At 40.2% G+C, this 26,686-nt stretch overlaps 1 protein-coding gene across 2 annotated transcripts; it reads right to left on the bottom strand.

The window, feature by feature from the left end:
* Positions 1-263: 263 nt before the first annotated feature.
* klhl22 (kelch-like family member 22) lies at positions 264-11,916 on the bottom strand. 2 transcript variants are annotated; one of them, XM_084727821.1, is made up of 8 exons: positions 11,615-11,916; positions 11,148-11,428; positions 7,433-7,598; positions 7,010-7,333; positions 5,223-5,632; positions 2,771-2,963; positions 2,414-2,647; positions 264-723 (listed from the first exon to the last, which is right to left on the bottom strand). In XM_084727821.1, exons 2-8 carry the CDS (start codon positions 11,396-11,398, stop codon positions 382-384), a joined length of 1,920 nt encoding a protein of 639 aa, XP_084583947.1. In that variant the 5' UTR covers positions 11,399-11,428; positions 11,615-11,916; the 3' UTR covers positions 264-381. The 2 variants fall into 2 exon arrangements, with proteins under 2 accessions (XP_084583947.1, XP_084583948.1); XM_084727822.1 differs by having other exon boundaries at positions 7,022-7,333.
* Positions 11,917-26,686: the final 14,770 nt, after the last annotated feature.

Genomic DNA, 26,686 nt, shown 5'->3' with positions numbered 1-26,686 from the left:
AAGAAACCAGGGCAGATGAGAGTCCTCCATGGTACCATGTTAATGGATAACCAGTCCTCACCTCTGTATGATAAACAGTGACAGGAAATGATGCGGGATCAGCAAACGTTAGCTTAGCAAGGAGTCATGGACGGAGTATGATTATCTAAGAAGATATTTGAGAAGAAAGTCCGTCCTGAATGACACTTTGGTTCAGAGGCACTCAAAGTGATCGACGTGCAAGAAGGACATGATGCTGCTGCCATCACCATCACCGCCACCGCCACCGCCACCGCCACCGCCACCGCCACGAAAAAAGGTACCCAAAATTTAACATGCTGTGTATGAAAAGTTCTCGACAGTCTCCAGTGCTCAGACATTCAGCTCCGTGAGGCTGCTGCGTCAGTCCTCACTAGAGTCCTCTGTGTTGTCCATGTCCACGTCCTCCCATGAGGCCTTGGTGCGCTGCTCCCAGTTTCGGGCCTCGGCGATCACAGCGGTGGGCATTAGGACCACGCACGCCGCCAAGCCGGAGACGCGCTCCTTGAACTCCGTCTCGTTCTCCCACTCGTCTGTGTCGGTGTTGTACACGTGGACGTACTTCATTCTGTTGCCTTTGTCGTGAGAGCGTCCTCCCAGGATGTAGATGCGACTGTCCAGCACGGCCACGCCGGGTTCTCCGTGTCCAGCGGGGAGGGGGGTCATTAAAGACCAAGAGTTGGCCTCAGGGTCAAAGCACGCCACCTTAAAAAAAACAAAAAACATGGGAGATGAATTACTCTCTGCTTCATGTAAGAGCTGCTGTTCAAATCAGTGAACCAAAACTCCCAAGGCTTCAGTCAGAAAAATATCTTTAGGTTTGAACTTGAACTCAGTCTTGAGATCATTTCTGACAGTGTGCTTCTGTTTGATTTATAAAAGATGCTGAACAGTAAAAATCTTGTTTTAGCTTATATTAAACATTAAGAATTAAGTGAAAACATTTGCCTCAAAATTATGAGTTTTCTAAACTTTCTTTTTCTTTTTCTTTTACGGTGAATAAAAGAGAGAAGTGAACTTTCTGTAACATGAGATCACAGCGATGGTATTTGAGACTGAAGCCAAACAAAACATGACACTCAGTGGAGCCGACAAACACAAACATGTCCTCACACCTTTAACTGATAATTCTTATCACTCTGTTCATGAAGCTGAAGCAAAGTTCACCACAGGCTGCAGTACCTCCACATTATCAGCAGAGAAATCACTGAAGACAAGTCCAGACTTAAACTAGGCTTAGAGACTAGATCATTTCTATGTCAAACTAAGGTTTCATAAATAACTACATATACTTGGTTTTCTATTTATCTCAAACCGATTTCCAAAAAGTCCATTTTATAAAGGAGGCCTCAGACTTTCCAGCTCACAAATACCTTCTTTAGTAAAATAAGGTTGGACTTAAACTATTAAATATTTTCTCATTTTAAATAGGGATGTACGATATTGGACTTTTGCTGATATCTGATATGCCAACATCTTCCAGCTCATTTGGTCGATTTGGCCGAAATATGCACAGATTATTTTCGATCTAATTGCAGAGAACACGAAGCCTCTCCTACAGAGGAATTAACATATTATTATGCCTACTCTTGTCATGATGGCCCACTGGCAGTGAACACATCCACCGTCCAAAATAAGAAAACCTCTCCTACTGCTACTAATGCCTGTCATTATTTTCCACCTGTTGTGATTAATGACCAGCCTGCTGATGCAGTAGAGGAGTTTAAATATTTAGGAGCCTTTTTTGATTGCACTTTACAGCCAACACAGAATACATTTTTAAAAAAGCAATGCAGCAATCATATCTACTCAGGAAACTGGATTATAAGCAAGAAAATTCAGAGATGTTTTACAGAAGCCTCCGTAAAAGCGTTTTAACCTTTTACATGTGTACGTGGTGTGGGCACCAGAATCACAAGAGAGAAACAACTGAGACGTTTATATAAAACCAGGAGGGAAACAAAAAGAAAGTGTCTGATTCTGTTCATCTAACTGCTCTCAGGCAGACGTGACGGAGCTGCTGCAAAAGATAATTCTGCCTCTACCGTGGACACACACACATTTTGTGTGCATCATTAAAGCGTCATCTTAATGACCTGTAATATCAGCAGAAATGTTCCATTTCTGTCCAGTACTGATGTGTCATTTTAAGATAACATGCTGATATTATCTTGCATCCCTAAATTAAAATTTGTTTAATAGAGAGTGTGTGTGTGTTGAGACACACAAAAAACAAAACAAATGGAACATCTGCATGAACATCTGTGTAAAAAGACTGGAAAAAATGAAAGGAGTCGATCTGTGTGACAGCCTGTGAGACGGCTGCAGCTTCACAGTGTAAACACTGCCTTCACCCTGCAACAGGAAACACCACTGATCACTTGTGACATCGTACCTTCAGGACGTCACGCCGGTAACTGCACTCATCGTTGCTTCCACCGATGACATAAACACGTCCGTTGAGAGCCGCCATGCCATGCCACGCCCGCTCCACCGGCCCCTCAGCGCACGCTGTCCAGCTATTGGCTGCGGGGTCATAACAGTAGGTCTCTCTGAGGTACGCCATCCCTCTGCGCCCACATGTGATGTACATTTTCCCATCCAGCACTGCTCCAGCGTGAGCGTACACCTGCAGGGAAGGTTAGACCGCGGTTAAAGGGGAACACCTGGTGTATGACAGGAACCCCCCCCAACACACAGGTGAGTGTGTAGCGCCATCGTGTGGATGGCAGCAGTATTACAGGTCTCATACCTCTCTCTTCAGGGGGGACACAAACTCCCACGTGTTGGTGTGTGGGTCGTAGCGCTCCACTGAGTCCAGCTCGTTGCTGTAGTCCCGCCCTCCGATGGCATAAATAAAACCGGCCAGCACACAGACACAGTGGTCAGCGTGCTGCTGCTTCAGAGGCTGGATGGCGCACCAGCTGTTGTGACGAGGGTCGTATCTGGGGAAAAATGGACACGGGTCAAAAAGGTGAAGAAAAAATAACTTTTAATAATTCAATCAGCAGGAAGAAAATCTGTGAACTCTAAATTCACAACACATCTGTCAGTTATTAATACGGCAGGTTTGTTTTACACACAAAGGCAACAATTAGTCGAACCGGCACTGAAATAATTAGTGGATGAATCAGTTCGTTGTCAGAAATTGAATCCACACCACAGTTTTGATTAGAGCTCGATCGATATATTGATAGACCAATATTATCAGCCCAGTATTGGCCAATCACAGCTATAACGTCTATATTGGTACTGGTCTGTACTTTGTCAGAAATGTGCCAATATGAGAATTTTTTTTTTGAAAGAATATAATGCAGATTGGTTTTATTTGTTGGCTTTATAGGCAGCCAATTATGTATATTTGATGCTTTTCATTAATTTACATTTAATATGTCCATATATATTGTTTTATCTGTTTTTTTATATAGTTATTTATAATTATTTAAAATACCAGTGAAAGTTTACTGTTTCAGATCCCTGATATCATTTTGGTTCATTAAGTTCTTTGTCACAAGTGTCAGAACCATTTTTGAGGGATTATTGCAACAAAATGCATCTTTATGTATTTATTTGTCAATATATCAATGTTTTTTTATTTCCTAATGTCTGTGTCAGCATCAGCCCCCACAATCCAATATCAGTCAGACCCTAGTTTTGATAATCGATTAAATTAAACTAAAACGCCACACATTCACTGGTTTCTGCCTCTCAGCTGTAAGGATTTTCTACTTTTCTCTCTGTTATATCTGTGTAAACTGAATTTATTTGCAGTTTGAACAGTTGGTCACACACAAGGCTTTTTTCTTGTCTTTCATCTTTCAGTTTGAGAGCGTGACTCATCGATTTCACATTGAGATGCTGCCCTGCCCTCGCACTCAGATACCCCCTGCTTGCCCATAGATTTGCTCTGCTTCTGCTCGAATGCTTGAGCTCAGATATACTGTTGCTGGCACAGATCTCCTGCGCTCCTGCGCTCCAGCTTCAGCACTTCTCCTTGTTGCAATAACGCTGTCAACATTCCTCATACAGCAGAGGGCAGGGTTTAGGGTGAAAGCGTCACAGAAACTGAATGTGAAATCAATGAGTCATGCTCTCATATTCAAAGACCAAACTCCTGAATAAAGACAGGAAAGAGGCAAAGCAAACAATCTGAGAACATGTTGACATTTGAAACCGTTGTCCGATCAATAACTCAGGAGGTGGGCTTATATATCAGCCAATATTAGCTTATTGCAAATACATCCGCATCAGCAAAAAAAAAAAGAGAAAAACAAGAGGTTGCAGTACAGAAAGGCCAAAGAAATGTTTGTTTCTTTCCAGACTCTTGAAACTTTTATCATCACATCTAAATTGTTACTATAAATGCAACTGTCAAAAATAAAGTTCCCAGGATCCTTTAACACCCACGGCAATCATTGTATATTGTCAGTGTATTTTACCAGCTGTTCATATTAACTCTGACTGCATTTTTTGAACAGGATTATTTAATGCTCACTACTTTACAGACTAAGGGATCAACAGAAGACTAATCTAGTGACGGGATCATTTTATTTCAAATATTAAAAGGCCTTTGGTCAACAATGGTCTACAGTGGTTGTGTAGATGAAACACCAGGGTTGTGGACTTGTGCCTTATTAAGTTTCTTCTCACTTTTCAAAGTGTCTCAGCAATTTTCCAAATTGCACAATTTTAAAAAGGAGTCTGGGGATGTTTATTAGTTCAGTGCGAAAGTTAAAATCAATCCATCTGCCTATCTACTTTATCAGAACAACCATTTATGTCAATATTTCTCTTCTCTCTCTTCTTATTGGTTATCAAACTGAGCTGGCTGAACAGGTCTGGTAATTTTCTTACCTCAAAATGCCTTTAGAGTGCTCACATCTTCCATAACTTGCCCCAAAATTAGAAATGCTTAGCTATTAGCAGTTAGTGCGTAGTCAAGACTAGACTTAAGTCTGGTTGGTGCAACTGAGTCCATTCTACTGATATTTTGGGAAGCATATTCCCAATCTTGAAAACATTTCAGTTAAAAATAAGCATTTTCCAAACTTTCAAGACTTTGGACCAGCCTGAAAAATAACCAACAGATTCATCAATAAAGAAAATAGGTGTAGGATTCCGTCCTAAAGAGAACACATTGTAAAAATAGTTCAACAGTTCAAGTCTGTCCTCTTATCAACAGAATAAATGAGATGGGATCTCACCTCCAGCAGCGAGTCTCGGCACGAAACCCGTTGGTGTTCTTGTCTCCTCCGATTAGATAAACAAAGTTGTTGAGCACGGCGATGCCCTGGTTTGACATCCGAGGGGCGTGAGCTGCAGTGAGCGTCCTCCACTCCCCCCAGCTCGGGTGGAACACCTGAAACAAATGCTCGCTCTCTGTGAGGGAGCTGGAGCTGAACATCCCCCCAAAGCCCAGTATACAGTGCAAGGTGGAGCGAGGCTGGGTGAGAGGACTCTGCATGATGGGCTGCCAGATCTCCTGCTCGTGGTACCGCAGGGCGGCGGACACAGAATCCTTCAGGGGACACTGGTCCAGTCTGCTGTGCAGCCTCTGCAACACTTGTTTCTCCATCAGACAGAAACGCACAGCATCGAGCATCTTCAGATTGTCCTTTGGGTCATAAAGACTCAAAAATGAGTTGACAGGCAGATGAAGGTTCGACAAAGTGTGAGTAAAACTAAAGCACAGTAAAACTGAGCAGGTACATCGGGATGCCCCAATCACATTTTTTTGCCACCAATATTGGTTGCTGATCGTCTGTGAGCCACATTGGCCGATACTGAGTGTGTCTGTGTTTTGTTAGAGCAGTTAGAGCGGAGTTGCCAGTGAGCTGATGAGCAGATCAAAATGTCACACTTACATTACGTTGCTTGTGTACTGACATGCTGTAGCTGGCGAGCTACCTCGCTAATATAGCAAACACGGTTGTTGGGAACAGAGTTATCTCAAAGTCGTGCTGAAAACAGAAAATGACGCAGTGATTGTTCATTAACTTTCCAAAACCATTAACTAGTTAGCAACTTAGCATGAAGACACTGCTTGACTCCACCCCCACACACCTCATCACATCAGCCGCATGCAAGAGTGTGTAGTACTACTTTGCCTTCAATGCCTGCCTGAATAAATGACTGAATTGATTTCATTAGCAGGGTTTTTTTGGGAGTACTGAGCACAGGACTAGATAAATGAGACCTGGATTATACTACACAAGTTGTGTTAAAATGGATGTTTCAATATAGTTTTGCCATTTTAAAATCAGGCAGCTTCAACAAGTCTGGATAGCGTGTTTTGGATTTACTGTTTACATGGAAGCTTCGGCATGCTTGGCCTTGCTACTGCAGACTCCTTCAGTTTTCTGTACTCTTCTTCTTTAATCTGTTATTTTTTTTAGTTTTACTGCTGAAACATGCATCACCCGCTGTTTCCCATACATTTATTTATTTGTGGTCGTCTTTGAAGCTGCACACATCTTGACTTGCAAAACTTTGACAAGATTTGAAAATGATCACTCTCTTGTGATCTCCGGTGTGTCTGGAGTTCCCTTGCAGACACGACTGCCTGTCTTCGTCTCTCATTCATAACTCAACGGACGTGTCTGTGTGACCAGCATGATGTTAAATGTTCTGCAGACTTATTTGGCCCGGCGCTCAACTACATTTTTTGATTCTTTTTTTTTTTTAATCAGTCTGAGATCCCACTGATTAATGCTCTCTCCCTGCCTTTATGTTAGTTAGCATGCAACAGTGACACTACCTCAGCTGAGAACTGCTCAAATTTTGTGTCATCTATTTGTTTTTACAAATGGCAGCTAGAAAGCATTCATCTCAATCTCCTAGTTGCATATTTTTCCTGAATAAAGGTTGATAACGATGAGTGGCTAATCGATTTGGGCATCCCCATAGGATCAATAACGGTGATCCCTTTTTTGCTCACTATATAGTGTGTATCTGATGGAGCTGTAGAGACGAGTACAAAATGCAGACACACCTTGGGACTGACCTGCAAGTACACCTGGTCAGTCTCCACCTGCTCGGGGCTGTAGTGGTAGTGAAGCGCCGCCTCGTACGCCTCGTTCTCACTGTTCACCTGCAGCTCGTTGCTGCTCAGCGCTCTGAAGACTTCATCGGGGGGCAGCTGTCGGTACACGTCTGTTCGAGACAAAGTCTGGATGTTCTTGAGGATGTAGGAGTGGACCCTCGCATTAAGTTGCTGCAGACCGTAGACGTCGGCGAGATGATGCACCTCTATGATGTTGCTCTCGTCCAGCCAGGAAAAAAGGAAATCACAGCAGAAGCTGATGACAACCTCAAGCTTTAACACACAAACAGATATAAATCAGCTGAAAGAAAACAGAACAACAATCATCATGTTGTTAAAAAATAAATAAAAAAAGAACAACAACGATCTTACCTGTACCAGTGTGGCAGCTATCAGGACTTCCTGAACACAGTCCAGGTCTAACTCGATCTCTGAAGTGTAGATGTAGTCAAGTATTTTCTTCATGGCCATGTAGGACACTCCATGAATCGGGATCTCCTTCTGCTGCGTCTCCCGAAGTCCTCCAGCAAACATTCCCCTGGTGGAGAACAGTGAAATGCTCTTAAATGGTTTACGGTGGAGTAACCTGGTGGCCCAGTGATGACAACATGTAGTCACAATGACCCCCGTTCGAATTCTGACGGGTACTTTTGCTGCAGAACATGTATGTCTCATGTCTGCTGTCGTTTTCTACAATGAACTGTCCAATAAAGACAAAATGCTAAATGAAACTGCTGTAACACTTTATTTGAAGGGGTGTGTTTAAGACTGTTATGCTGACAAAATATTATGTTAAAAAAGTTAAGTAACTTGTACTCACCACAATATTTTATGGATTTGATTTGCTGTCAGTGTTTCTGTTTTTCCCAACCATATCATTTGTCTGTCATTGTTGTTACAGTCGTTGTGTGAACTCACTGTGCACAGCTATTTAGCTTTATATCAGTAGCGATGTCAGATATATATTTTTTACAGAACATGCAGATTGTTGTTATTTTTCTCTTGTTTTATAGGCAATATTTTATGTATTTTTGTCCCTTTTCAAATTCTATTTGTGTTTATTAGTTTAGTGAATTATAATCTTAAAAAGTACCTGTGAAGGTTTACTGTTTCAGTTCCCTGATGTCATTTTGCATTTTATATATAAAAATAAAGAATATTAGCTGATATGTCGATATCAGAATTTTTTCTGTCCTTAATATCAGTATTAACCCTCAAAATCCAGTATCAGTCAGACTCCCTTTATTATGTTGTGTTATTGTTGCAGTTGTTGTTTTTGGTGTGAACAGCCCTTTAGGTTCCCAAACAATGTCAACTTCGTATTAAAAATGACATAAACACTGATAAAGATTCCTTCATGTTCATGACAGGTGAAATGACATGGTTATGTCGGTGTTACGACAGCATCATGTTAGTCTAATGCACATCCCTTCAAATAAAGTGATTTGAAGTCATTTTATCATCTCGGGATTAGTTTCACGATTGACCAATTTAGTCGTTTAGTCGAAAAATGTCAATAAGATGTGAAAAATGCTCATCACAATTTCCAGGAGCCCAAAGGAATGTCTTCAAATTGCTTCCAACAACAGTCCAAAACCCAAAGACTCCTCATTTACGATCATAAATGACAAAGGAAAGCAGCAAATCCTCACATTTAAGAACCTGAAATCAGCAAATGTTTGATATTTTTGCTTGAAAAATAGTCGGCAAATAAATTTATTTCAATCAGCAAGTTGATTAATCAACTAATTACTGCAGCTCTACTTTCAACTAAACCTTTGTTGAATATATTCAGTAATTATTCCGTTCAACTGTTGGTACAAAGTACATCCAACAACATTCAGTAAAAGCTTTCTGTAACAGGATGTTTATGTCTTTTATTTACCTGACAAGGCTATCTATGAGAAGCATCTTCCTCCACCCCTGAAGAATAATCTATAAACCAATATAAAGTACAAAATACAAAGTGATATACGGCCTTTTTGAGTTTTACTGTTTGACATTCAATACACCTCTCTATATCGCTGCTCTGTCTTAAGTAAACTGCTGGCTGACCTCTCTGTGACCAAAACCAGGAAAGCTTATGTCATGATGGAACCAGACAACTAAACACAAAGACAGCACAAGTAAACACAAACTACTGCTGATCCCAGGACAGTGTCAATAAGCTGCATGGGGTGGTGCACAAAAGGGGAAAATTTGTTTAACCTGGACTCAAGCAACAAGTCTCTGCTGTGTCTTGTCACACACCGTCTCGACAGACACCTGCACACACTGATCAGAATGTGCCATTGTGCACATGGAATGAAACACAACAGGTTCTGTGAAAAGCGTAACTGGGGAGAGGCCTATATTTAGTCCTGGAGGCCTCTGGCCATTTTGTCACAGTAAATGGTATCCATATGACTCCTGCCTGTGCACCGAGTACTGCTCAGTCTGCAGATTTAAAGGGACAAACCAACACTTTTTATGTGGATATCCAGTCAGCGTTGATGGTAAATGTAGTCAACTCAAGCAATAAATTCCTCTGACAGCTGAGCTCTCCTGCTCAGAGAGCTGAGCTGGCAGAGTAGCTCACACCCATCTTGCAGTGTCACCACCCTAGACTATAGCTAGGGCTGCACAGTATAGCAAAAAAGGTACATTTTGAGATTTTTTTGATTGTAATTACAATATGTGATATAATGGTTACTTGTGTTTGTGTTGTGAAATGTGCTGTAACAACTTTATAGTTTCCATTTCCATTCAGTTGATTTGTGCTTGACAGAAGTGAGCATGCTGTAGCCTACCATTCCAGTCTCTTTTGATGTGTGCCAGCCTGTTAACCAGCCACTGTGGATGCCTGTTAAGTGCCATACAAACATCAATTTGCTGCAGCCGTCTATGTTTTCCTGTGCAGATGCACTGGAACATATTTAGAGTGGATGCCGGGAATACCGACTCGGAAGTGTCATCTTCTGACACTGGACTGCAGCAGCAGAAATCCAAGCTGAAACAGATGAGAGCAGCCCATCCAGGTACTGTGCCCCAGCGTCATGCCTCTGCCCCTTTTTGGATAAAAACAACCACTCTAATTTACTTTTGAGCCATTAGGAGCCCAAATCCTACGATGAACAATTATGTGATGTCTTTGGTGTGAGTGTGCCATATCAGACTGTTCACAACATATCCTTCTAATTTTTTCCATAATATAATAATAATAATCATATTGTGATATAATGTGAAATGGAAATAGCTTTTTTTGACAGAATGATGTCACAAAGGTACACACAAACATGGCTGAAAGTGAAAGTAACATTGCTACCAACTCCGCAGTGGAGGACTAAGTTCAAAAAAGGGGAGTGATTTCCGTAGTGTGGAAGTGGTTTGGTTACAAAACGGTAAGAAGTGCAAGGAGACTGTAACAGCAAAAGGGACAACACAACAAACTAAATTCACCATCTCAACAAAGTTGAGTACGAGGAGAGCTATTCTGAGTTCTAAAGCAAAAATATTTTTCAGTATTTTGTCATTGTCAAGAATAATATTATTGCAGAAATACCCTAAAATATTGTGATATCATTTCAAGGCCATATCACCCACCCCTAGTGATCAATACAAAAAGGGGGGCATGGTCGTCCCGATGAAATGGGAGTGATGTATGGCTGCTATGACCATGTGTGTAAACTGGCAAAAACCTCGAATTTGTATTGACCGTCGGTCAAATTAGAGGGATTGTTTTCATCAAAAAAAGGGGGCATGAGGCAGGAGCAAAGTAACCAGATGGGTTGCTGTCATTTATAGATCCTTCATACCAGTGACATCACTGTGATATCACTGGTTGCTGGAAGGACAACAGATTTCACAGCAGGACACATGGTGGACTTTATTGCTTCAAATGACTACATTTACCATCAACACTGACTGGACAGCTGCACGAAAAGTGGTGAATTTTCCCTTTAGGTTAGTCTTGACTATCTGCATGGGTGGAAACACAATGAGGGCTGCATTTTGCTGAAGCTGTGAGACAAAAAAGCAGCAGCAGAAACATGGAAAAACTGAAAGTAAAGTAGGAACAAGGAGACCTACTCTGTATGTGTTTTATTACCTAAAATAATCACATGAGGCAGCCAGCAGTATGCGGTGGGCCTGGATGGGTCGACCCTCCACCAGCAGCACCACATCGAACAGGATGCCGTCCAGTCTGAGAGCCATCAGGCCGTCCAGCAGGCTGCGGTGATGGGCTGAGCTCCTGTAGGTCTGTCGGCCCAGGCGGCCTGGGGAGCCCGGAGCGCGTCTTCCCATCGGACTCAGCTGTCCGTCCTCAGTCATGGCAGGGTACTGGTGTTCAGGCTTCATCACTTCTATCTGTCTGATACCGACATCACTCTGAAGATTCACATATCTCACATTAATGAAAGCCACCGGCACACAGAGAGCTGGGCAGCTAGCGGCTAAGAAGGGCGGGTACGGCTATTTAAATGCCACAGATATATTTATCAACTTATACACACAATTTACCTTATATAGTAATCTACTGAGAAAGCAGACAGACTTGAATATATATATACTCACATAAAAACGTCCTACTACTGGCTGTCACGCCGCTGCTAAGCCGTTAGCTAATGTTAACTTAGGTTAAATGGTCAAGAATCAGCTAGCATGCTAACAGCTGATTAGCCTGCTTCTAGCTGATGCAGCGCACTATAAAAACTGCTCTGAAACCGAAACAAACTAATTACATCGAAATGTCTTCGTGTTCGTCAAAAACAAAGCGTTTTGAACAGTGTTTTGTCATTAAATCCTTTGTATAATGGCTACCCTCAGCCCGCAGGGACGTCTGATTTACTGACAGATCAAAACAAGTCTGTTTACTTTTTGGTATCAGGCAGTGAGCTCAAACGCTATTGGTCGCTGCTGTCGCATGAACCGCCCAGTATCTGAGAAAGAGCCAATCAGAAACGTTTGTAACAAACGCTTGCAAAACATGTGAGATCCAGTTTGTCCAACTATTGTTGTTATTAGGAGAAACAAAGAAAGAAGGAGTTTTGAGTTTTAGTCAGTCAGTTTATTCAGATAAAAATATTCCTCATTCACCCAAAATTGCACCAAGTAATCACAAAACACCATACAAAACAAAATGAAGTAAATTAGATTAAAGCAGCACATCTTTAAGAGTGATTTCCAAACCCTTTAAGGAAAAAACAGTTTGAGCTCATAATCCCACACCTTTTGAAAAGAATCCAAATCTTCCATTTTAACATAACTTTTATTTTACTAACATATGTGTCCTAACTAGACTCAACAAACAATCAATGTCCTCTCTTTTAGCTTTACTTTCCTACTCAAACGAATGGCCAACTTTGCTTGGCCAAACAGGAGATTCAGCTGTTGACCCTCCTTCATCTTCTTCTTCTGCTTCTTATTCTTCTTCTTCTTCTTTTGATTCTTCTTCTTTCTCTACTGTAGGGAAACTCAAATTAACATCTGTTCAGTAAAGTGCTCTCTGACAGAAGTCAGTGAAGTTCTGAGCGGTCTGTGTATCATCGGTTCATTCAATTAATCAATTCAGTCTGGCAAACTAAAAAACAAAATACGAGTGAAAATTTTGTTCATGTGTTTTTCTGTATTAACCAAATGTTGAAAAAAGGACTTTTGTTTTCAATACAGGGACCCTGAGCCTAAACTAAGTAACTAGGAAAGAAAGACAGAAAGAAAGAAATAGTTAAGAAAAAGTCATTCATTTTCAATATAATCTGTTGTCATTCCTTAAGATATATCTAATGAATTTAAATAGTCTCTCTGTTGGATTTAGCATGGTTCTATATTAATGCTTTTCTGGATTTCAACTGGTTCAGTTGGTTTGTAGTCTGTCCATCTCTTCTTACGAACATGGAATTTTAACAACAATAAATAAAATGTAATAATAAAAATAACTACACAAACAAAATATTATATTAATCCCTCTCGTTACCTTCAAAATACTGAATATCCACCCACAATATTCTTCAACTTCACAGCAAAGGGAAATTCATATCAAATTAAATATAAATCAAATCTCTAATGTTTTTTTTTCCATGCTGAATATATTGGATACTAAAGGAAAAGGAAAAAATGTCCCTAACAAGCCACATTTCCTGACAGTTAATTTCTCTATAAAGCCAAATCCCAGAAGGATTTTCCAGAGGGCAGAGTTACATCTTGTGTCTAACGTTTATTCTCGGTTGCAATAATAAGTGTGTAGTGTCGGCCATTAAATTCTTTTTAAGCCTATTTTAATTTCTGATTAAATGTGTGACTCTGTCTCTTAAACACTAGAGGATGCTGTTTCATGCTAAAATATCTGAAGGCCATTTATGAAGGGGATCTGTACGTCTGCCGTCAAACACAGTGTATTTATTCTGCACTGTAGGATATTTGAATTTTTCTTTAACTTCTTCTAATTTACGCTTCAAAGTTATGCTGAATTTTGGCGAGGGAAAAACTGGCATGGCCATTTTCAAAGGGGTCCTTTGACGTCTCACCTCAAGATATCTGAATAAAAATGTGTTCTGTGGATATTCAAGAGTTTCCTTTTTACAGACACGCCCACTGTGCTATTCTCATGCAGCTGTGGACAAAAACCATGCAGTTATTTGTATGCAGTATAAATCTGTTATCGATGCTTATTCTATTTGAATATTTCTGCGTACCGGCATCTATAAACAGTATTTGAATATAATAATTTAGGTCTGACTGGAAAGCTGAGACTGTTGTGGATTCAGTGTGTGATGATGTTCGTGCTTGCAGCTGTTTCATTGTAGTGAGAGATTTTTTTTGAAACTTGACCTCTCTGTATGAGATGACCTATAGTGACCTCTAGGGTAACCACAGCCTCATGAAACTTCACAACCACAAACTAGAGACCTGCAGCCTTCAGAGGATGGATGCCTTTCACACGCAATTTAACAACAAGGGGGTCCCAGACTGAAAGTGCTCACCATCCAATCACAGGAAGGAACAATTCTTACTAACATCTCCATATGTCAAAAGACTTTCATCCCTAATCAGAGTGTGTATTTTCCCCTGGTGTTCCCCACTGTCTTGGTGTCTTAATGTGGTATTTTGGGGGGATTTTTATCAATTCTTCAGTAGTCAAAAATGGTTAAATTTTGCACCAAAACTGTGTGGTAAATGGTGCAACAGTGTATGAGACATGATAGAGCATCATGGGAATGACCATCATATACTTCCATCACAATGTTCTACGCCTTTATATGCTCCAAACTTTCAAATTTTGAATTAGCACCTTAAGAAAACACAATGTTTATTACAAAATTATGACTATAAAAACCACCTTAAATTAATCTTCATGTTCTCAGCTGTCAGGTGACGTATACCACTTCTGTGTGATACATACTGTTGACCTGAAAACCCCATAAATGAATTAATAAATAAATACATAAATACATTTTAAAAAAATCTTTCCCTGCGTTTTTGTTTTTCCCACTCATGTGATAGAATTCCCATCCATAAGCCGAGCTACATGCATCATGTCCTGGTACTTAAGTTTACGAAAGAACTGGGAAAGAAAAGTAAATTTGCTCAAGTCACAGAAGTTTTGACAAACAAAACTAAGACAAAAAAATGGCAATGATCTAAAGATGTTCCAATACCATTCAATATTGATATGATTCCAATACTGATATACACTTATCCCAAAAGAAAGGCCAGGAAATATTTACATCACAAAACACTATCCTTTAAAACATTAATAAAAGTGACACTAATCAACTAATCAATTAATTGTTGCAGCTCCACTTAAAGTCAAAACCAATTGATGGACAGTATTTGTGTACTTTTACTTGTCTTATTCACAGGACTTTTACTTGTGATGGAGTACAATATGGTTTTTCTCCTCCACTTCCTGGCAAACTTCACCTTTTCCAAAACACAAAATGGAAGTAAAAGCATTATAATCAAAAGTTTATTTAAAGAAGAAATATACAATTTATCTTTGTCTTTAGATAATTCATTTAAATCAAATAATATTAAGATAATAAGAGGAACAGCTTTGATCTGCCAAGACTAAAATATTTTTCTTTAATCATTCTTGCCAACTGTTTGTTGTATTTATCATTTTGCCTTCACAATATTTGGTCTCCGTCTGATCAAAAGCTTTCCAGATTGATTTTCCACTGTTTGATAACTGCATGAGCTGCCAGATAGATTTCCTAAGGCAGCCAGTCATGATGCTTCCATATTGCTTAGGTTTTTACAATCTCATTCATCTTCTGCCGAGGTTTCAATTTGCATAGATCATTTCCTGACACGAAGAGTAGAGATTTTTCCACTCGCAGAAACACTGTTGGAATAATCCATCACTTGATTTATTTTCCAGTCTCATATACATTGCAGCGGGGGGCACAGGGGGGATTGAAAGCTCCCCTGGCTTTCTCTCCTGGGTGCAGAAATGCCCTTTTCAAATAGCAATACGTTTTTTTTCCCCCCCGACATGTCGGCTGTATCTGTCATGTGGCTGAAGAAATGTCCTGCTGCAGTTCCTGCCTGTTTCACACCGTGACTCCACCACAGTTAGACACTGGATCGAGTCTTGGAAACAATAAATTGATTGTCAGGAAAATAATCTGCAAGTAGTTTGATGATTGATTAATTGTTGAAGTGAAAATGATTTGAATTTTCTTTTTCTTTGCCATAGCGAGCTGAATATCTTTAGGTTTTGGAGAGTTGGTTGGACAAAAAATAAGCAATTCAGTGACATCACCTCTGTGATGGTCAGTTTTCACTATTTTATGACATTTTATTGACATTTAAATTGTGGGTAAAATGATGCCAGTGGGTAAAAAAAAAAAAAGAAAAAAGTTTTGCAATTTTTTTTCTCATACAAGACAATAATATATGTTGTCATCTCAAGTTGCAACTATGTGCAGAAAGATAAAGGATACCGTAAGGTAACAAAAAATTAAAATAAATAAATAAATAAAACTCACAGCAACCAAAATGAAAAAACACAAATGAGCAAACAAAAACTGTTTCGTTAACACCTTTGCATTTGATTGACAGCACAAGATTTCTATAAATTAAAAAAAAAATCCACTGCACCTCATGCTCTCCATGCACACCGCCACTGGCAGCGCCTGTAGGCATCCCATCCTATCAGACGTGATCTTTGCTTCACAGCACTGACTCGTCTTGTTCTCTCCTGACTAGATCATCGCTGTGTCATATCTCTCAGCTCTCAGATGTTCATTGCTAAAAGCACCTGATAAATGAAATTGTAAATTGTGTCTGTCTGTCTGTGACACAGCCTTCAGTGCTGACTGGCTATTAATTGTGACTTCTAGACGATCATAAAGTGCTGTGAAATCAATAAGTGAATGTGCCAGAATTTTCTACAACTAAGCACAGAAAAAGCTGATATAGTTGTTTTTGGTCCCAAAGAACAAGGATTAAAAGTCAGTGCTCACCTTGAATCCATGACACTAAAACCTACAAATCAAGCCAGAAATCTTGGTGTCATTCTGGACTCAGATCTAAATTTCAACAGACAATTACTAAATCAGCTTACTATCACCTTAAAACACATAGAGAATTAAAGGATTTGTGTCTAAAGAAGATACAGAAAAACTTATTCATGCTTTTGTTTTCAGCAGGCTGGACTCACAGGTCTGAGTAAAAAGTTAGACGGCTGCAGCTCGTTTCAGAACACTAGTTTTCAGTTTTTAGTTCCTCTCTCCACCTGAGCAACAAACTTCCTGAACACCTGAACCTGTCAGTTCATTTAAATCAGGGCTTTAAATGTCACTGTTTACTGCAGCTTTCCAGTGAAGTAGATACAGAACTTCTTGTTAAGATAATCTGTCGCTTTTGTTTTTATATATGTTTGCTTTCGTTTTTGTTTTTATATTCTTTTAAATGTGATTTCTGTTATGTTTTAACTATTTATTGGCTTGCTTTTAGCTTTTGTTTTTATGATCTCAAATGCAATTTTAATGTTCTTTTAATGTTTTACTTTAATGTATTTCTATGCTCCTGTAAAGCACTTTGACTTGAATGGTGCTGTATAAATAAACTTGCCTCGTGGGCAGGACACTGAGGCTGACTGCAGACTGTTGTAGTGTCTTACTGTACAGTGTATAATTACCTATTATATGTTCTATAGTATAGTATAATACAGTATAGTATTTCAAAGTTTACTAAAGTTTGTTGTTGTTATTGTTATTATATTTACCACTACATCACTATAGTGATGACTACAGGCAGAGAGAGAGATCAAAGTGCATTTTTAAAATAATTTAACCCCAATCCCACCTTCTCTCTTTTTCGCTGATCCAAAATATGATCTGATCCGTGACCCAGAACTGTGATATGATCCGAACTGGGAGTTTTGTGATGTACTGCAACCACGTTACCACATTTTGTCCACTAGAAGGGTTCCCAAGAGGGCACTTTTTCATAGTTCTTTAGAACATGGAGGCACCATCGCCCCCCCTTGTGTTCACCAGTCCCCCAGGTCCCCAGTGTCATGGAGTAAAACACCCCCTTACAGGTTTTTACATTTAGTTTTCTAATAATAAAGCTGTAGTCTGTCATGACTTAATTACCATGGCTTTTAATGTGTCTGATTGTGTGCATGTTATATTGATGTTCAAATTTTATGTTTTAAAAGGAAATAGACTTTGTTCTTAGAGGGGGTGTCTTACTCCACCTTATCACAGGCACACAATAAGTAATAAAGTTTACAGGATCGTTCTCTTGTTGTTGAGATGTCAGTCACTGTCAGAGGCTCAAAGCATGTTTTTTTTTGTTTTTGTTGGACGTACACACAGCCAGCTGGTTTGGCCATTACTGAGATGGAGCGTTCCACTACATTATCAGCTGACCGTCCCCTCTCATCAGGAGAAGACTGTGCAGCAGGCGAGCTCCAGGCTGGACGAAGAACTGACAAAGAAATGAAAACAAAGTGGGCTGCATTTACAGAATTAACTGTCAGTCTGTACTACAAACAGACTTTAAAAAGCAGCGTTGGCTACAGCAGTTAGCAAGACATGAAAGAGTCTCTGACCTTGTGTGTGTTTGAGCATCCCTGTTCCACAAATCACTTAACCTTCATTCACATAATTACTGAAGGAGACCATCTTACACTGCCATTACTGGCTCTGTTATGATGAGAAGAGTTGGTGAATAGGAAGGAGGGGTGTGAGTGTGTGTGTGTGTGTGTGTGTGTGTGTGTGTGTGTGTGCGCTGTGGCCACAATAGGCTCTAACAAGGAACAGTGCAGTGCAGCAGGTTACTGGAAAAAACGAATGCAGCAGCCATCGCCACTGGCAGACCAGAGGACAATACAACTGATTAGTTTGGGACAGCGGAGCTCCAGTGGTGCCATTCATTGTGCCTGCACCCCCATCTACAGTGGTTTCCATGCCAACAACCTGCCATCTTCAGTGTGATGCTGGAGATATGACTGGCAAAGTATGGCACGGCAAAAAAAACTGCACCATGAATGTTACGTCCACACTTTAAGCAAGACTGTGGTTGACATATGAAAGCTGGCATCTAATTAGTCTCTCTTTTTTATTACTATTTTTATTGCAACACCAACAAATTATGGACAATACATGAGGCTGCAGATTACATTTTGAGTATTCATATTCTCTACCCCTCACAAGGCTTCCAGGTCCACATTTTTCTCAGAGGAATTGAGTGATTTTTTCTGTCCGATGGTTAGGTGGACCTATTTTGCATGCAAATTACATTCATAATATCTATAAGGACACATCCATATTTGAAATAAAACCATTTATCAATACTGGTAAACTGACTCCAGATCAGTACGTACACACCAGTGACCTGGCACAAGTCACACGCACGCCCACATAAACACACACAAATACGACGTGCTTATGTTCTCCACCTGCCAGCATCGGTTTTACTGGCTGTTGAACTGGTTTTGTCACACAGACCTGGCAAGAGTCAGCTGCACATTTTGGATCTACTTTAGTGTATTAAATTGTGTAAAGTGTGAGGGGGCAGTTAATTCAATACTAACCTTCAGCGTGGTCTGCAGTTTTTCCATTATTGTAAAAACAAACATCCATGACTCATCGTAAAGTGTATCAGAGACACACAGCAAGCGCTCATCATAAAGGTTTGTGAAGACACATGTCAAGAATTATTGCCAAAGACAATTCATGCTGTTTGCCACATACACGGCAGCTATTTTTATTTTATTTTATTCCGGAAGGGAAGCAGAAATACTTAAAAAGAAAAAAACAACTTTGAAACAAACAAAAAAGACAAAATCCTATGCCACAAGTAGCCCTACCTATTACATGATAACCAATTTATAAACGCACACAAAGAACACATAAGTTAAGAAAAAGAAAAAGAAGGAGGAAAAAAGTTATAAAAATAAAATTAAAGGGGGGAGGAGGGTATATCTACCCATTTGAAATGTCTGACCTGTCCATCTTTTCCACCTGATTCAGAACTGGTTCCCAAATGTGCGTAGAAGTTGAGGACACAGCCTCTTGCAGCACGATGGATTATGCATAAGATCTCTAATCAGAGTCGGCTGCAGAACAAATTTAATCGGGGGGCATAAGGTAACCATGTGGAGGCACAAACTGCCATTCAAGAACTCAATCTTCCACTCAGCTGCGCCTCTCAAACACCAGCTGAACCACCCATCTTTCTTTTGCACAAATGTGTCCAGAAATACATTTCTGTGGGTGGGGAATGAGCTCTTATATGTTACTGTGGAGGCTCCAAATGTTTGTTTCACGTTTAATATAATAAATATGAATTAATGAATAAAATACAAAGACTGGTGACAAAGGCTTGCCCTTGTTGTGGCTGCAGGGCCCACAACTCATCTGGCCTGTGAATGACACCGACCCCGTCTCTAATCCATAAAAAGGTGAAACAAATCTTTCTTTCTCTCCTAGCCAGGAGCGTAGCAGAGACTATCCTACGGCTAACAGACGAGAAATCTCATTTTAACTTTCACGATGGTCTCTGGAAAGCAGCACACAGGTCCTCTGTCAATCTTGACATCATCTTGGATGCTGAATTAACTCTCAAGAGCCACATAAACTGTGTAGATTTTCCTAATTTCAGGAATATTTCAGGAGTGTTTTATCCCAGGATGAGACTGAAAAACTCAACCATGTTTATATTTCCAGTTAACTACTCCAGAAACTAGAATGCACTAGAAAAAGGAATTCTTAACATTTATTTTATTTAATTTATTGTCTTTTGGTTTCACTCTTATTTCTTTTACCCAACTTGTTTTTATATTCTTATTAATCAACTGTTGGTTTAAATTATTTTATTCTAGCTTAATATATTTTATATTTTCTTCTTTTTAAATGATTTTAATTCTCATGTCTTATTATTTTACTGGTCGATTGCTGGTCCCAACTTTATTTTATTTCGTAACTCAAGTATTTTATCTGTTCTTGTGGCTCACTCTCTGTGCAACATATTGCGTGTCCACCTGGGATATATATAAATAAAGTTTTGCTTGCTTGATTGCTGTCATGGTTTTGGCGTATGTTGAGATGAAGATCCCACGGTACCGTGCCAAATATTGCTATTATGGATATTCTTAGCATGTTGAAAACCAATGCAATCTCTGAACAAACTGAAGATGAGTTGATTCTATCTAATATACATTGACACTATGTCCTCAGAAAGTTCTCTATCTAATTCCTCTTCCTATTATCTTGGTATCATGTTTTTATCGTACCATGAGTTTTGGTATCATTATGCTCCTAATCTGGAGTAAAGCAGAGTGTAAAGAGTTCATGTTTTAATTCAGATTTGGACAGTTTATAGAAGCAGAAGTGAACCATGTCTCCTGTTTTTCACACACTTCCTGTTCTGCGATTCACAAGTTGAGCGGATGGTTGTAAAGTGACTGAGGTGCAGCCCTGGCAGCTGCAATTTTGCTGAGGCTGCTCGGTGATTGTGAGGCGAGCAATCAATTTTCCTCTGGACCGAAATCCTGTAACACAACAACTTCCAGCAGCACTGCTGTTTGATGAAGCCTGCCAACGATTCTCCTCAGATGATAAACAGCGGGGGGTCATTTGGACAGACCTGCCTCTCTGTATTCTGACATGATTATGATTCGTTTTGTGAGAAACTGCGATGGCAAGCCACAGTGGAGAAAAAATGCACTTTTAGCCTGTGTCCAATAAGGGATCAGGGTAATTAAAGGTACATGGGAAAATATTGACATTTATTGTTTGACCATAATGGAAATTCCCACATCGGCTCAAGTGGTGTCTCATTCATTCTTGGGTTTGTCTCTGACCGAGGTCAGAGTCCTTGGTTTTGGAGAACGCTGGGAGATTTTTCTGCCTCACTAGAGACTGGGAAATCAACGTCGCTGAAATATTTAACCGCCCCAAAACTATGTGCTGCTCTACAGGATGCAAGGATTGTTAAGAAGAAGAGCAAACTTTATTTGTCTCCCTTGGGGGAAATTAATTTTTTTCACTCCAGTGTTAATTATTTTACACCCACATAGGCCTGTGTACACACATGCATGTGCAATTTTGTGGAAGAGGTGGTGGAGTGATGGAGGCTGCCCAGAAACAGGTGCCCCGAGCAGTTGGGGGCTCGGTGCCTTGCTCAAGGGCAGCTCGACAGTGGCCAGCAGGTGGACTGACACCTCTCCAGGTCCCTGAGGTCCATGTGTATCAATAAATACGTGAGTGGTGGAGGGAATTCACAATCCACCTGCTACCAACACACTGTCCACTTGAGGGTTTGAATCTGTGACTTTATGTTTAATGGACATGTCTTTAGACCACTAGACCAGGAGGACAAAGAAAAAAACAAGACAGGTAAGGTTCATATTCATTCTATTTTCGACCAGGAAAAATACAGGAAACACACATGATTTACCAAAAAAAAGAAGAATTTATACAAACGTGTCAATTGTGATTCAAAAACATGTAAATTTACATTGTTGTCTATGGAATCCCCTGGTTTTCCACCCACCCAAAAGTGGGCGTGGACTGACACTGTGACTGTACAGTATAATGCAAAACACCATGAGTGTATTTAGCATTTACAGCATTTAAATATATATGCATAACATAAGGCATAAAGGTGTATATAGTGTGTGTAGTCTGTGTGTATAGTTTGTTAAATATGTTCTATTTTCTCAATTTATCACTCCTTTTTCTACCTGCACTCTATTATGAGCTGCTGTAACGTGTGAATTTCCCCAATGTGTGATCAATAAAGTTCATCTTATCTCATAAAAAAAGAAACGCCATTACCATATTAAAAGTCTTCAGGGAGGCCCTTCATTTTTGATGGTGACATGCAGAAATTATGTGCTTTCTACAGAGGAGAATTGGGTGAGGATTGAAAAAAGTAAGTTTATAAGTGTTGTTGGACTGAAGGCAAACTGATCATGATGGTGACTCACTATCGCCACTCATTAGCTGGTTAGCATGCTAACTTCAGCAGATATCTAAATAAGACGATACATAATCGTCTGATATAACAGATAAACTGAAATTCTTTGGCTGGAAAACAGCTTGAAGAGGAAGACAGGCTGGGTCATAACTTCTCTTTCTGCCATTGTCACCATGTGGATTGAAGCTGGCTTCTCCCAGTGGAAAGTATTATACAAGACAGCAAGCAGAGACTTGATAGCAGCAGATTTCTGTGCAGGACTGAGCTTTGACAGCTGCTCTCTGAGGAGGGGTTTGCTCTGCGTCATGTACAGTTTGCCCACACTGCTAATGGAATATCAGAGGCGATAGATGGAAATAGCTTTATGTCTCTGGTTTTTACACGGACATCAAATGATTAATTCACATTATGCTTGTGAAAAGCGTGATCAGTATGCATTTTCTGTGTGGTTTCATAAGTGCGTTTCAGGGACATAACCATGTACAGTAACCCTGGTAACTGCCATCCTCTCCAACACTTGCAATGAGGCCAAGTGGAATGGCACTGATGGTGGATCAAATTTTAATTGGGACAAAGCTAAATGGTGGCCAAGAACCTGAGTGGGTAGTCAGTCATTTCTGCCATGTGTCAGTGGACCTGGACTCATGTTGAACGCAGCTTCTGTGGATCAATAGCACCGTGCTGCCCTCCCTCCATCACACTGAAGCTGCCTCTGAATTCAGTTTTCACCTCTCGCTGTTGGGACGAGGGCTATTTTGGGGTGTGACATCCACCGTCTGATTCGCTGTGACACCATTTGTGTAAATTCTGAATCATTTGCCGACACAGAGGAGCACAGAAGTAAGAGGGAAGCGGTGAGACAGAATCGTGCTGCTGCACAGACAGATGTGACTGCAGCTGAGCAGAATACTTATGTGGACGGACACGCAGAACATTTATATGAATTTAAGCAGGAGGGTCAGCAGGTCTAATGCACACTGGATTGATTCTACCTTTTGGTCAGCTAATGTGATTATGTTTTAATAAACCCCCAATCTCAGCCTCCACTCAGGTCTGTTTCTCTCTCGCCTCTCTGCTCTCTGTTGCTCTTCTCTCTCTGCCCTCCTTCAGTTTATACTTAATCTAATTTTTGAAGTGGCACATACCAAAATTGAAATCAGTTTATTTTTAGTTTTGTTTCATTTCATACTTGGCAGAGCTCATGGTCCATGACTGGAAAACCATTTTTGGTAGTGGAAAAATATGCCTTTTAGGAAGGAATGTGGATTTATAGGAACAGTTTTGGTAAATATAAGTTTGTTTTATTGCAGAGAGTTAGAAGAGAAGATTAATACCACTAATATTTGTAGCTAACACACTGTTTGCTTAGCTTAGCATAAAGACTGGAAACGGGGAAACAGCTAGCCTTGCTCTGACCAAAGGTAATAAAATCCAGTTACCAGCACCAGTAACTGGTTGATTCCACTGGGCACAGCACGTCTGTGTCACGTTTTGATCCCTCCTCCTCATGACTACAGGTTCCAGTTTTTAAGATACGTTTCAGCAGCGGAGCGTTTCGCTCACATGATTATGTTTACTTGCTCAGATTTTGTTGATTTGGTCTTCCTTCCTTGCTCTTTGTGCTTGATCTGCTCTGTGCAAATTGACACAGCATCTGTTACAAACAGACTGCACGTATCTGAAGCGAAGTGGAGAGCCGCTTCTGGGAAGCACGAGGCACTGCTCAGTTCCTGCTGACGTGGTGAAGCTGCCAAGTGATGCAACTGTGCCTGGTGGAATCAAGCTGTAAAGCTGAAAAACTCTTACATTATATAAACACATTTCTTTGATCCCTACAACAACGGTCTGGTTGACAGATATTGTTAGCCTACCTTTGTCCTTTTTGTCTTTACGCTAAGCTTAGCTCACCATCTCCTGTCATATGTCATGTGTAAAGTAAAGCATAAATCATGTATTGGTTGGCTGGTATTTTTTGCTCAAAATCTCACATGCAACCACCAATCAGCTGAATGTTTTGTGCACAGTCATGAGTGTATGCTGAAGAACCTCTGTGATTCAGAATTCCTGAAAAACCTTTTTTATGGCTCCACAACAGCAACATTAAGGTGATATCTCAAGATCTCAAGAGAGCCTTCAAACTTTGCACAAATGTTCATTTGGACTCAAAGATTAACTGATAACTGGTTTGGGTGATCAAATGTCAAAGTTTTTTAATTAAACGCATGACATTTTATATCCAAAAGGTCAAAGGTCAACTTCACTGTCACATCCTAATGTTCAGCTCTCCATCAGTCCATCACTGGAATCACACATGTAGAGTGGGAACTTCCATTTTGCAAAAAAGAAAAATTAAATTCCTTCAGAGTTACAGGTCAGTATAGTGGAAAGTTCCACATTAAATTCCTTTGAAGTCTTCACTACAGACATTACATGAGTCTGATCAGATATGAAGATAAACTGTAACCTGACTTATAATTCTTTTGTTGACTGCTGTGTTTTATACAATCATTGACAGCCGTCTTCTCACTCAGGTCGTGTTAATGTTGGCTGAACTTTACAAATCTCTGCTGGTTGCATCTGGCAGTTGTGGTGGCATTGCAGTAGGTGCTTCACCATCTGTTGTCTGGCGGGGTTCTGCACTCTCCTGAGTGACCTCTTCTAATTTGGAGTTGTGTTTACCACCTGCTGAATGTAAGTCCAATATTAACTCTCCTTTTAGCTGCATTGTTGGTCTAATTCCTGAGGGAAATATCTGGCTCTTCAGCGAAAATATGCTCGACTCCACTAGCTGCTAGCTTTATCAGGTAGCAACTAGTCTGCACAATAGTTGTTGCAGTGAGACTGAACCAAAACAGGTGTCTGTGGTCCAGGAATTAAAAAACAATGAACTGAAAGAAGGAAGAAGAAGAAGAAGTAAGAAATTGGTGATAAATCTCTGTGGGTTTGTCAGTCAGTACATGAATCATGTTTTTTCTTTTAGAGTCACCAGTATGTTCTGCTCCCAAAAGTCACATTTAAAGAGAAGAGCACCGGGGTGAGCCTCTGTGTCAGATGTGATCTGTGTGAACTGATGGGGGTTGTTTGTCATCCACCATGAGTACCTGAGGCTCTGTGGCATTTGTTCTTGGCCGGGGTTATTTAAAGCCTCGGGGGATTTATAGGTCTGTGTTTTGCAGTGATGGTGTCAAGGATCACTTCAGCCTGGTTTTTGTGAGGAACCGTTCTACTGCAGGGGAGCGTGTCCTTCGCTCGATGAGTAGCGCCCTGCTCACAATGCATATGGATTTAAGGCTGCAGTGACTGAGGAGGTAAAGGAAAAACAAGCCACATGATCAATATGGTTTCCATGTTTGGTTTTGGATGATGAATTAGACTTCAGATGCATTCAGATTTGGTTTTATGAGCTGTTACTGTTAGCTTTTCTCACCATAAAAATCCTGGAGTAAATGTGCTTAGCTACACGAGGGGGTGGGTGAACAGTGGACAGAGTTTAATTAAACAAAGAAACGTGATAACGTTTTCATGTGGGGTTTTTTTTTTTTTAATTTTTCTTCTCTGCTTTGCATTTCCTTTCTTTCTTTCTCAAACAGAATATTAGATACAATGCACATCGCAGAAAATCATAAATCATTCATACGTTCGCATACATCATAGAAAACATTATCCATTCTCTAAATATACAAATAGACTCCAGTGCAAGAGCTGCAACATCACTAGTATGCACACAACAGCAGTGAGGGCAACTTTTGATTAATTATTGCATCAGTTGTGTTGGTCTCTCCTACATTCAATCTGCACATAAATGCATACTAGATAGGATTAACAGATGGTATGATAAATGCAAATGATGGGGAAAAAAGAATAACTTGCTTCAAATGTCTAGTTTACAATTTTGGTACAGTTACTGGCTCTCACACGCACCCCAAGAAATGTGGGAGACAGGTGAAGTTGGGAGGAGATGTCAGTCAAATCTTCTGTAATAAAATTTGACCACATCTACAAAGCACTGCCCAAAAAGAAAACACGGAGCGGTGAGTAAATTCTGCAGTGCAACATTTACTTAGACAGCCAGGAGGACCACATCAAACTTTTATCAGCACATAGAAAAGAGGCATCAAGAAAGGTAAGCTAAGTTTAAGTGATGAAATCAAAAGTCGGTTTGCAATCTGCCTCCCTAAACTTAAACTGTTCAAAAATCTATTCACCCCT

The sequence above is a fragment of the Lutjanus erythropterus genome, chromosome 10, assembly GCF_056507025.1.
Source record: "Lutjanus erythropterus isolate fLutEry1 chromosome 10, fLutEry1.hap2, whole genome shotgun sequence".
NCBI classification, from domain to species: Eukaryota; Metazoa; Chordata; class Actinopteri; order Lutjaniformes; family Lutjanidae; genus Lutjanus; species Lutjanus erythropterus.
Note: the sequence above shows the minus strand (reverse complement) of the source record. Positions and strands in the feature narration are given on the sequence as shown.